This window comes from Sporisorium graminicola, chromosome SGRAM_9 (assembly GCF_005498985.1).
Source record: "Sporisorium graminicola strain CBS 10092 chromosome SGRAM_9, whole genome shotgun sequence".
Classification (NCBI taxonomy): domain Eukaryota; kingdom Fungi; phylum Basidiomycota; class Ustilaginomycetes; order Ustilaginales; family Ustilaginaceae; genus Sporisorium; species Sporisorium graminicola.
This window is the reverse complement of record NC_043739.1, coordinates 364,654-375,823: the sequence shown is the minus strand read 5'-3', so window position 1 is coordinate 375,823 and position 11,170 is coordinate 364,654. Positions and strand designations below refer to the sequence as shown.

The 11,170-nt window shown below is 55.5% G+C and overlaps 5 protein-coding genes across 5 annotated transcripts; 1 reads left to right on the top strand and 4 right to left on the bottom strand.

Annotated features, from left to right (window-relative positions):
- Positions 1-72: 72 nt before the first annotated feature.
- EX895_006506 (uncharacterized protein) lies at positions 73-1,065 on the bottom strand (the record flags this gene model as incomplete). The annotated part of the gene is made up of 2 exons (XM_029887097.1): positions 73-269; positions 852-1,065. 2 exons carry the CDS (start codon positions 1,063-1,065, stop codon positions 73-75), a joined length of 411 nt encoding a protein of 136 aa, XP_029736589.1.
- Positions 1,066-2,575: 1,510 nt separating this feature from the next.
- EX895_006505 (uncharacterized protein) lies at positions 2,576-4,144 on the top strand (the record flags this gene model as incomplete). The annotated part of the gene is made up of 1 exon (XM_029887096.1): positions 2,576-4,144. One exon carries the CDS (start codon positions 2,576-2,578, stop codon positions 4,142-4,144), a length of 1,569 nt encoding a protein of 522 aa, XP_029736588.1.
- Positions 4,145-4,259: 115 nt separating this feature from the next.
- Positions 4,260-6,479, bottom strand: EX895_006504 (uncharacterized protein; the record flags this gene model as incomplete). Its single annotated transcript, XM_029887095.1, has 1 exon — positions 4,260-6,479. The coding sequence occupies one exon, from the start codon at positions 6,477-6,479 to the stop codon at positions 4,260-4,262; it is 2,220 nt and encodes a 739-aa protein (XP_029736587.1).
- Positions 6,480-7,362: 883 nt separating this feature from the next.
- EX895_006503 (uncharacterized protein) lies at positions 7,363-7,722 on the bottom strand (the record flags this gene model as incomplete). Its single annotated transcript, XM_029887094.1, has 1 exon — positions 7,363-7,722. The coding sequence occupies one exon, from the start codon at positions 7,720-7,722 to the stop codon at positions 7,363-7,365; it is 360 nt and encodes a 119-aa protein (XP_029736586.1).
- Positions 7,723-8,601: 879 nt separating this feature from the next.
- EX895_006502 (uncharacterized protein) lies at positions 8,602-9,732 on the bottom strand (the record flags this gene model as incomplete). The annotated part of the gene is made up of 1 exon (XM_029887093.1): positions 8,602-9,732. The coding sequence occupies one exon, from the start codon at positions 9,730-9,732 to the stop codon at positions 8,602-8,604; it is 1,131 nt and encodes a 376-aa protein (XP_029736585.1).
- Between the last annotated feature and the right edge of the window lie 1,438 nt (positions 9,733-11,170).

The following is an 11,170-nucleotide window of genomic DNA, read 5'->3' as shown; positions in this document are numbered from 1 at the left end:
GTGTAATGTGGTGGATGTGTCCCGGTGGAGAACAGTATGAAATACAAGATGCGAAGGAAGAGGAGAAGACGCTTAGACGACGGTACCGGCGTTGGAGGCAATTCGTGGCCAGATGTCGGCGCACTCCTTGGCAACGGGACCAGTGATAGCGGAACCCTTCATCTCACCCTTGGGGTTGACAATGACACCGGCGTTGTCCTCGAAGTAGAGGAAGACACCGTCACGACGCCTCCAGGGCTTGCGCTGGCGGACAACGACAGCGGGCATGACTGTGATGAGAGGGACGAATTGAATGGTACCAGAAAGGGTTAGTCAATTGCTCGGTGAACAAAGATGCGATGCTTCGCGTGCTGGAAGATGCACCGTTGCGGTTCTTGTTTACTCTTCATCATCGCCATCATCATGTGCATCAAGGGCTGCAGTCGAGTCGTGCGCCGTGTAAATGACAGTCCGTAATATGCTGCCTTTACCTTCATCCATGCCTAATCTACGCGGGATCAACAATGCCATTCTGGCCCTGAGCTGGCGCACTTGATGAGCAGGCCGAGAACGATAATGATCGCCCGAGTCTCTGCTAGTGCACGCAATGATGTTCCAGCTCTTTGTCCTACTCTCCTAGCTCCAATGAAGAGGGCCACGCATTGCGTTTTGTTGTTTCCATATCAAACCTTCCTGTCATCCGCATCCCATCCCCGGCGTCCGTGCCATCTGCTACTGCTTTTTGTTCTTCCCTCTTCTGCGCTGTCGTCTAACTCCTCTTGGGTGTATTCCGGATGACGACAATGATGCTGCTGCTGCTGATGATGATGATGGCGATGATGCTGATAGTCGAATTTGTTCTGAAAACTTACCCTTTTTACGGAGCTCGGGCTTACCCTTCTTGACGGAAGCGACAACCATGTCACCGGCAGCGGCGGCGGGGAGACGGTTAAGACGAGCACCAATGCCGTGGACGGCAATGACGAACAGGTTCTTGGCACCCGAGTTGTCGGCGCAGTTCATCACGGCACCGACTGGCAGAGCCAGGGTCATTCGGAACTTGGTACCAACAGCGGCCTTGGACATCTTGATTCACTGTGAGATGTTGATGGAGTAAGGGCGGATTGTTTAGCGGAATGTTCGAGTGTGCGTGCGAAGAAAATTGTGAAGACGGCAGGGTGCAGCTGATGATCTGAGCGGTGATGCGAGTGGTTGCTTAGTGCTGAACGACGGTGGAAGGCTGATAGATGCAGGTGGACAAGAAGGCGAAGAAGCGTGAAGCAATGAAAAGCAGGCCGTAGATGATGTTATCCGGTCCCGAAACAAACGACTAGGCAAGACCGGTGTTGCTTTTCCAGTTTGCGAGACGGTCACAAACACAATGGTCTGGTAGGGTTGTGCTGAAATGAGCAGATAGGAAATCTCCTTGGAGCCCAAAACACCACGTCTGCGTAGGAAGTAGCGGCATCGAGAATGGCTGACGAAGGCTGGTGCAGGCGAAAGACGAGAATCGTCAAATTGCCCGTTGTACGTGTGATCGATCTCCAATGATGGCGGTCGCAGTCTTCGTCGATGGTCGTTGGAGTATTGCAGCATGTATGAATCTGGCAGCGTGACCCTGCCGTATTTGTCGAGTAAAACTTACCTTGATGGGGTTGGTGGATGGTGATGGTGAGGAACAGGCTCGATCGGAATCTCGAATCGTATCCACCCAGCGACGACGACGGCCAGACTGCCTTGGCCTCAGCTTGGAGGAAATCTGCAGCTGCTGCCGGATTCACTTGCCTGACGCAAAACTGGAGTAGGATCCTGGCTTCCCGCCATGCCGCCTTCGACCTTCCCTCTCAGCAGACGAAGCTGTACGCACATTGGCTCAAACCCTGTTCCAGAAGAATGCGCTTGTCTAGCGGAAGAACCATCTTTCGGGCTTTCTTGCGTACACAAAGCGTCGGTAGGTTTTCAGTTTAAAATTGGACGAGGGAAGGCCCAACTTGTGCGAAAGATGAGAAAAAGGTGACCTCGGCCGAGGAAGATTTCTTATCACGTGCTGTTTCAGAAATTCCACTTAGTTATGTTGGTCTAGTACGATCAAACAACTCAAGATAGAAATTCAAGGTGCTTCAATATTTAGGCGTAATACTTTGTTTGATTCGGCGTGAAAGCACGCGACACCATGACTCGAGGTTGAGTCGCGCAAAACGGCCTTTCGATGCTCTTCCGGGTTGCCTGCTCGACATGGATGCGTTTTCTTTGAAGGCCATCTGGGCGTATGAGAAGGTAGTCGCGGTATTGCCAGACGGCCGGATCTGCCTCAAGCTCCCGACTGGCTCGAGGTATGTGCGTGACGTGCTCAGACCACGGTCGATCGCGAGGTGTGAGAAAGTGGAGGACACGGGCGGTGCGCCTTTGCTGCCAATCATCACTCAAAATATGCACGCTGGCTGGCGGCACCTGTGGTCCCTGCATGAAAAAGATGCGCTGAGCTGCAGCGATAAACTCGACGTGCTGTTGAGTAACGCTTTCTTTTGCTCTCCTATCAACCTGCTCTCCATCGATTCACTCAGTACCAATCACGCCCACGGTCAATCCAACCAACATGCTAGAGAATCTGCCACTCGAGCTGCAAGCCTACATCCTCGTCTTTCTGCCCGCCCAGACGCTGGTGCGAACCCTCTCCCTCACCAACCACCATTTCCACGGTCTCGTCGAGGCACACGTCCAGCGCTACTGCCTGCGCTATCTCGGGCTCGGCTGCCACTCGACGGACCCAGACGAAGCAGCAGTGTTGGAATTCGAAGCGCAACGGCCAATAGATACGGTGACTGCCAAACACACGCTGCAATTTTCGCACTTTGCTGCCGTGTCACCATCGTCGTACAACGCCAAACTGGCGCCCCTGTCCTCGGCAGCGGTCTTCGAGTTCGCACAGGGATCGAGCAGTCGCGTAGCCACGGATGCAGACAGATTGAGGGGTGCGAGGAGCTATGGAAGAGGGAGGGGGAATTCGGTCTCGGTGGGGCCGGAGAGGCCACGTGTAGCGACAGGGCCGTACGTGGCTACACCGTTCCAGCCGTTCCTGCCCGGTCTGCACGAGAACGATCAGCATCGTGTAGCGGCTCAGGCGTATGTGTCAAGCTCGCTCGATCTAGAGGAGCGCCTGCCGAGGAGACCGGGGCTGTCGCGCAATCCATCCTCGGCGTCTTTGCGACGTTCGAGGAGTCGGTCCAGTTCGACGGCTAGCACTTCGAGAGCCAGAGCCATTGCAAACGAGATCGCCAGTGCGCCGTTTCCGTTCCTGCGTCACAGCATCGAAGCCGCCAATCGGCACGCCATGCATCGCGCACCAAGCACCAGTACCGCCACACATGCTCAGGGACAACACATGGCGCAGACCCTGGAAGAGCCGCTCGACGCATACGATTGGGCAGGTCCTCCCGGCACGCGCGCCGCACCCACGGGACTGGCCTCATCGCGCTTACCCGGTCGAGCTGCCGACAAGCCCGCCTGCTACGCGTTCCAGCTCGACCCGCTCGATTCGTTCGAAAGCCTCATCCTTACTCTGACGGCGAGAAGAAGTGTCCCAGACGCCAACGCCACCATCGCTGCTATGTTGCGCGGAGAAGACGCCGCAGGTCATCGGCTGCGGTACTCAAAGACCCTGGCGGAAGGACTCGACCGCGTCTTTCGGGACTGGTTCAGGCCCAAATGCTCCTCCACCTCATCATCCGGTCGCACCAGCGACCTTGAACCCGACGCGAAACTCTTGGAATTCGACAACACCTCGTGCACCCTCTCGATCCAACCACACGCCTCGCCGCTCGCTCAAGCCACCCACCCAGCACTCTCCTCCTCGTCGCACGACTACCTCTCCCGCCCATCACTCTCGACCCAGTACGCGACCTTGGCCTCAAACGAACGCGTCGAACTCACGTTCCACTGCCGACACATCACGATCAATGCTGCTCGCCTACTGGCGACGCTCGAGCGGCTGGAGCACGACGTACTGGCGAATCAGGCAAGGAGCAGGGTGGCACTGTCAAGGTTGCCCAGGATCGTTGCTACAGGTGGTAACGTCGCCGGTGGTTTTCGCGCACCGGCATCAGCGGCACAGCCAAATGCTGGCGGCACCTTTTGGATCTCTCAACAGCCTCGTTCCGCAGCATGAATAGACTCACATAGACCACTGCACACGAATCTCATCGATCTTGGCTTGAATGAAAACCTCTCCTTGCTAAATGTATGACTGCGACAATGTATCAGAGCGCACAAACCGATGCCATTCACTGCGCACCGGGGGCAGCCGCACCCTCCGCCTCGACCTCCAACTTGGCCAGCTGCGCCGTCAACTCCTCCATCTGCTTTTTCAACACGAGGTAGCTCGAGAGCTGCGCCTCGACCTCCTTCTCCAGCTTGGCCTTGTCCTCTGCCTCGCTTGCCTTCTTAACTCCCTCCTTGAGCTGTTTGAGCTGTTCGCCCTCGGCCGCGACCTTGCCCTCAAGCTCGATGAGTTCCGGCGTCTTGTTCTTCACCTGGGGCTTGGCAGCTTCCGCTTGCTTTTTGGCTGCTTTGGCCATCTTCATGGCCTGCTTCTTGCTCAGCTGCGGCTTCTCCTCCACCTCCTCCTTCTTCTTGCCGTCTCCCGAACCGCCGAACTGCACACGCCAGATGTCCTCCTGCTTGGGGTCAATCTGCTTGAACAGGTGCGCGGCTTTGCCGATCTTATGGCCGGGAAGCAGGTCAATGTAGAACTTGTCATCCTCGGGAATGGCACGAGGAGGCGCATCGAGCTGCTTGAGGATCGCATCGGACGTCTCGGGCATGAAAGGGTGGATCAGCGCCGACAGAAGCCAGATCAGGTTGAGCGCCACAATCATGACTTCGTCGCAGCGGGCGCGAGACTCGGTGAAGAGCGTGTTGTCAAAGTGCGACTCGACCAAAAACAGGTTGCCGCGCGCAGACAGGGCCATCATGTGCTGAAGACCCGAGCGAATCTTGACAGCCTCCATGGCCAATGTGTACTGACCTAGGATAGCGTTGACGTCGCGAGCAAAGCGCGAGATAACGCTGGACGACGCATCGTCCGCACCTTCAGCAGCCGCCTTGACGGCACCCTCCTTGTAGCTGAGCAGCTCCGAGTCGGCGGGGATGGCGGGAATGACATAGTCGTACTTCTTCATGAAGGTGAGCACACGATTGCAAAAGTTGCCCAGGTTGGCCAGCAGCTCCGAGTTGTTGCGTGCGATAAAGTCGCGCCACGCGAACTGGCTGTCGGCCGTTTCGGGGCGGTTGGCCAGCAAGTAGTATCGCCAGACCGAGGCGGACAGACCCAGATCGCGCGCCTTGTCACCAAAGACACCGATATTTCTCGACTTGGAGAACTTGCCGCCTTCGTACTGGAGATATTCGGTGGTGTTGATGTGGTGGAGGAGCGTGTAGGGGTCCTTGCTTCCGATGAGGCATGAGGGGAAGATGACCGTGTGGAAACGGACGTTGTCCTTGCCCATGAACTGGTACAGCTTGACGTTGTCCGGGTTCTTCCACCACTTTTCCCAGTCGTCTGTATAGTTGGCGGTGATGCTGGGGTATCCAATCGGAGCATCGAACCAGACGTACAGCACCTTATCCTCCATGCCCTTGATTGGGACGGGCACACCCCACTTGAGATCGCGCGTCAGACTGAAGGGCCTGAGACCCTCCTTGAACCAGCTCTCGGTGATGAGCTTGCCGTTGGAGGTCCAGCCTCCCTTCTGCGCCTGCTCCTTGGCCCACTTTTCGGTCAAGGGCTGCAGCTGGTCGATTCGGATGAACATGTGCGTAGAGTCCTTCTGGATAGGCGGCGAAGAGCAAAGCTTGCAGCGAGGCTTTACGAGCTCGACGGCGTCGTATAGCTGTCCACACTTGTCGCACTGGTCGCCGCGAGCATCGTCGTATCCACACCGCGGACACTCTCCCTCCACGTATCGATCGGCGAGGAAGCGGACGCAGTTTTGGCAAAAGAGCTGGGTCATGGTGCGCTCTTCGAGGTATCCGTTCTTGTGCAGCTTCAAAAATACGTCCTGTGCGATCTCGGTCTGCTTGGGGGTGGTGGTGCGCCCAAAGTGGTCGAAGCCGATCTGGAACCACTCGTAGACTTCGGCATGGAGCGCATGGTACTTGTCGCAGAGCTGCTGTGGTGTCACGCCATCCTCCAACGCCTTGGTCTCGGTGGCAGTTCCGTACTCGTCGGTACCGCAGATGTAGAGCGTGTTGCGATTCCTTGATCTCGAGTAACGCGCAAAGACATCAGCGCTCAATGTGGAACCGATGATGTTGCCAAGATGTGGGACGTTGTTGACGTATGGAAGCGCTGAAGTGATGAGGATGTTGGGCTCTCCGTCCTTTGGCAAGATCTTTTGATTTTTGCGCGCAGTCTCTGTGGTGACCTTCATGAGGATTGAGGGTGAGTCGTTGTGAGCCCGTGTCTGGGACACGGGCAATGCCACCGGGAACGGGGATGCCATGATGTCGTGCGCAAGCCTTTGGAGCGTCGTAAGCAGCGCTTTGAGGGCTTCTAAAAAGATGTTGTTGTTCGAAGTTGGAGTAGCGTGCAATCCCAGATGGAGCTGGGAGGTCTCTGATGTAGAGAGATGCCGTAATGGAAGAGTGGTGAGGAAGAAAGGATGCAGTCGGCGTTGCAAAGTGGTTGAAGCGTCTTTCTATCTTTGCGGCATTCTAGCTCCAAAAAAAGGGCGACCAAGAACTGCGCGGCGCAGCAATTGACATGATTAGAAAAATTCCCTCGGCTGTGGCAGCACGAGTCACCTTGCGCACGCTCTTTTTTTGTTGGAATGGATTGTCAAGCCGAGTCAGCGAGCAGACCTGCTGGTAAAGCCTTCGGTCCACCGCATTTCGGCTTCGGTCCCGGCTTGATCAGCGCTACGACACGATGCCAACCTCATTCATCATTGTTCTGGCTGGCTCGTCAAGTGTATCTTCAGAGACAACCTGCGACTACTTTCTGATTTGGGGTGACACAGCACAAGGCGACTCCGGCTTCCGGCAGACGGCTGATCAGAGCATCAACTCCGATTCGACACACAAGCAAGTGAGAGAGTGAGCCAAGTCCATGCAATTTATGCTTTTGTTGATATTTGAGTACAGTGAAGCGGCTTGCGCTGGCTAGCCACGTGTGCTGGTGGTGAATGGTGGATGCGCAGAATGCGAGTTACAGATCGTCGAGCTCAAGACCGTTTGAAAGCTCGAAGGTGATGGTGGTACAGATATTTACAGACGGCAAGCGTCACCCAACCGGTGGTCGATGGTAGTGTGTCGCTGGCTAGTATTGGCTTGCTGAGATAGATTCCGGAATGATAGGCTGGCGTGGTGTGTTGCTGAGAGCGATGCTTAAGTTGTCTTGTCGGTCTGATCTGCCTTGCCTTCTGCTGCGCTTCCCTCAGTCGCTCCAGCTTCAGCCTTCTTGCCGGCATCCAACAGAGCCCACTCGGCTTCGATACGCTCACGAGCGCGAACCACCTTGCTCTGAATGTAAAACGAACCGGCTCCGCCACCCTTCTGACCCTTGGGTGCGGGAGGCGCGTTGGTAGCAAAGAGGTGGTCATAGTTTTTCACCATGGCTTCGCGCACCTGGTCGAGTATTGACTTGCCTTCGCCGGATGCTGCTGATGCTGATGCGGCGCTTCCGAGACCAGCCGCCGAGAGGTCCTGTTTGAGGTTGAGGATCAGCTTAGCCTCGTCTAGCGTCATTCGGTGTGTTCTTGTGAGTTGATCAGAAGGCGACGCTGCTGAACCGGACCCTACGCCAGCAGCACCGGCTGCGGAAGCCTCCACTCTTCCTGCACGTGCATTCCTTCCTGCTTGACGTCCAGCTTCTAGCAATGCCTTACCGACGATCTGAGTTCCAACAAACAGAATCTGTGCCAGGGTTTTAGGCAGAGACTGCAGAACAGTAGGGAGCAGGTTGCGGACAGAGGAGAGGAAGGAGGTATCAATATCTGCAAAGGCTCGCTTCCCAAGATTCACAGCTTCAGTCGACTTACCATGTTGATGAGGTGAGACTTTCGGTTGTTGCGAGAGGGTGAATGTAGACCCTATGCAGTGATCAACCACTGCTTTTGAAGGTGGAGGTAGGAACCAGTGACCAAGAACAGAGAGATCGGAAGGCGACGTCACTGAAGCCAAAGCTGGCGATACGAATGGTGGCGTAGACTGTCGGCTGATTGACGAGCGAGGGTGAAAAGCTCGGGTTAGCGAGAAGAATGGCACAGCGTGGTCGAGGAAGCTGAGCAAGAAATGATGGCGACGAGACAAAATGAACAGGCTGAAAGGGTCTCAGCTCAATCTATGGAATTTCTCGGAATCCTTCGAAAAAATGGAAATTCCACTCCGAGTCAAGACGAGTTGCTTACCCGAGTTTCCTTCATGGTGCCATCCATTGGCTTTGTCCAGCATTGGCTTCAGTTTGGTCTTCCGAGTGTTTCCCTCACGCAGTGCTTCCGCATTAGTGGTATAGTATCAAACGAAATGATAGCGATACGTGCCTGATGATGATGATGATGATGATGTGGAGCTAGAATACAAAGGAGAGTGAGAAGCGTCCTGCTACTCGAGGTTTGCCTATGTCAACTAGGCCTGAGTGGCCGAGTTGAGCTGCGTCAGACCAATCTCAACAATAGCGGGAAGCTTGTCTGCAAGCGCCTTGGTTCCAGCCGGGAAAGGCAGCTTGTCGACACCTGGCGCCAAGTAGATTGAGTCGGGCTCCTTACCCGACAGCGCCTCGCCCGTAGGCAGACGTCCCCTCCTGAACATCTTCTGACCCTTCCAGCTCGGACGGCGAGCGTCTTGCAAAGTCACGCTGCCACCTTTGGGGCCTGGGACGTTGCCCTTGACATAGATGAGATCCTTCTCTGCATCGACGCGCACCACAAGCAAGTTGTGGATTGTGCCGTGCTTGTTTCCGCCCATGCGACCCGCCATCTTGGTACCGGGCCAGACACGGCCGGGGTCCTGGTTGGCACCCGTAGATCCGTGACTTCGGTGCGAGATGGAAACACCGTGCGAAGCTCGCAGACCGTGGAAGCCGTGTCTCTTCATGACACCCTGGAAACCGTGTCCTCGTGTGATAGCGCGCACATCGATCGACTGACCTGGCACAAAGTGCACGGCCGAGAGCTGGGTACCGAGCGGTACGAGAGCATCCGAGCTGACGGGGAACTCGCGGATGATCTTCTTTCCATGCGAGATGCCTGCTTTTCTAAGGTGACCCTCGATCTGCTTTGTCACGTGGCCGGTCGACTTGGTGTCAACGGCAGCGACCTGGAGTGCCGTATATGTAGCCTCGGTAGCGTCAGGTCCGAAACCAATGTGGGCCGATACTTGATTCGTGTGTACTTGCAAGACTGTGGCAGGGATCCTCTCGCCGTTGGGAAGGAAAAAGGACGTCATGCCACGCTTAACGGCAATGAGGCCAACACGCTGCGAGGTTGGCTTCCATTTTGGCTCTTGCGGTGCGTCTGATGCGGGCGCGGCATCTGCAGAGGCCTCAACGGGAGCAGCTTGTGATATGCGAGTCGAAGTGTGGAAGGAGAATCGAGAGCAGGATGGGTGAGAGCTGTGCGCTGAGGGGAGTCGAGCGGCGGCAGTGGCAGTGGCAGCGGCGTTTGCTGGAGCAAATCTGGAAGATTGCAAGGTCAAGCTAGCGAGTCGCTGTTGCAGCAGACGGCTGCCTACCTTGGAGGTGGAGACACAGGCTCGCATGGCGATGGTAGAGCAGGCCTTCTTTGCGAGTACGAGCTAAGAAGGAGGGGGAGGCGCAATCAAACGTGGTGTGCGTATTGAGAGCAGATGAGCAAAAGAGAGCTTCGCCTTTCGCCAGCTTTTCTTCACAACCTTCCAGTATATGATGACGTGAGCCTTTGTCATTCACAAACAAAAATAAGCTTGTCGCTCTAACATAAATGTTTTACCTGGTTCAGTTCAACCGACGTCATGCCACCACACTTTGCTGCTTTCCCTGCTCTGCGCTGGTCATAGGCGTATTCGACACTCGATGGAGTTCTGTCCACATGGTAGACGCAATCTATTGTGCTGCCTCCATTCTTGGGTCAAAGTCGACTGCAATAGGGGCTACGATGGTTTCTAGACCCGTGACTCCTGGTCACTTTGGAGTGCACCTCGTGACCACGCATCGTGGATGGCGCCGAACATCCGCGACGTCTGAGCTTTAACAGATGACGAATCGGGCGCAGTGAGAGACTTGTTCCAAGAGTTAGCTGGAGCTTGTTTTGGTGTGGCACACACACGAATTACCGTTGCGGTGACGTCGAGTCGAGAGTGACGACACGTTTTCAAGACAGCCTGTGCCGAGGCCCCTTATTGCCGCACTCGAGTTTACCCCAACACTGGAAGCCGTGTTTTTCCCTTTGAATCCAAACCACGTTCTGATCGCTCCAGCCCAAACGGCGAATTTCGCAGAAACGTGTCGATCCCACTTCGCTTCGTTGCGCTTTTTCTCCGACAGCCAAGCAAGCTGAAGCCAGTGGACAACAACCTTTGGTGGTGGATCTTCAAACATGACCTCCTGTGCAGAGCGAGCATCGTGGTTCCAATACTTGAGGAACAAGGATCTCTAGAGAGGGAGCGAAGACAGTGTGAATCGGATGGGTTCTAAACTCGAGCGGTGCTGGTGTAATGTTTGTTTGAATTTCAAGGCGCAGCGCACCGCTCGCTGCTATTTAGAGCTCTAAAATTCCTCAGTCACCCGCCACAGCCAAGCGAGAGAAGCGACTGGGACAGAAAGCAGGTGAAATCCAACACAAAAGAGACAGCGCGGTGCGGTGCGGTGACGAGTGCTGCTCCACTTTTCAAACTGGTGGCGAGGTTGACCGTTTGGCAAGTGAATGATCCGACACGCTTCCAAGTTGGATGACTTTGCACAAACCATCCCCTGTTGCCCCTCTGTCTTTTCCGCTTTCTCCTCTTCCACATCCTCTGTCACCTTCACCCGCCTTCGCCATCTCCTTGTCGCTCGTCCCAACGTCGCTCTCGCCAGTGTGCCGCAATCGACACTGTCCCGCTCGCTAATTTTGGTCGCTGGAGCTGCAATAGCAAGACCAACAACGATTCTGACTTGGACGAACAGCATTGCACGCACAACGACGGCGGCGCTGATCACATTTGGCCGCTTCATGTTGTA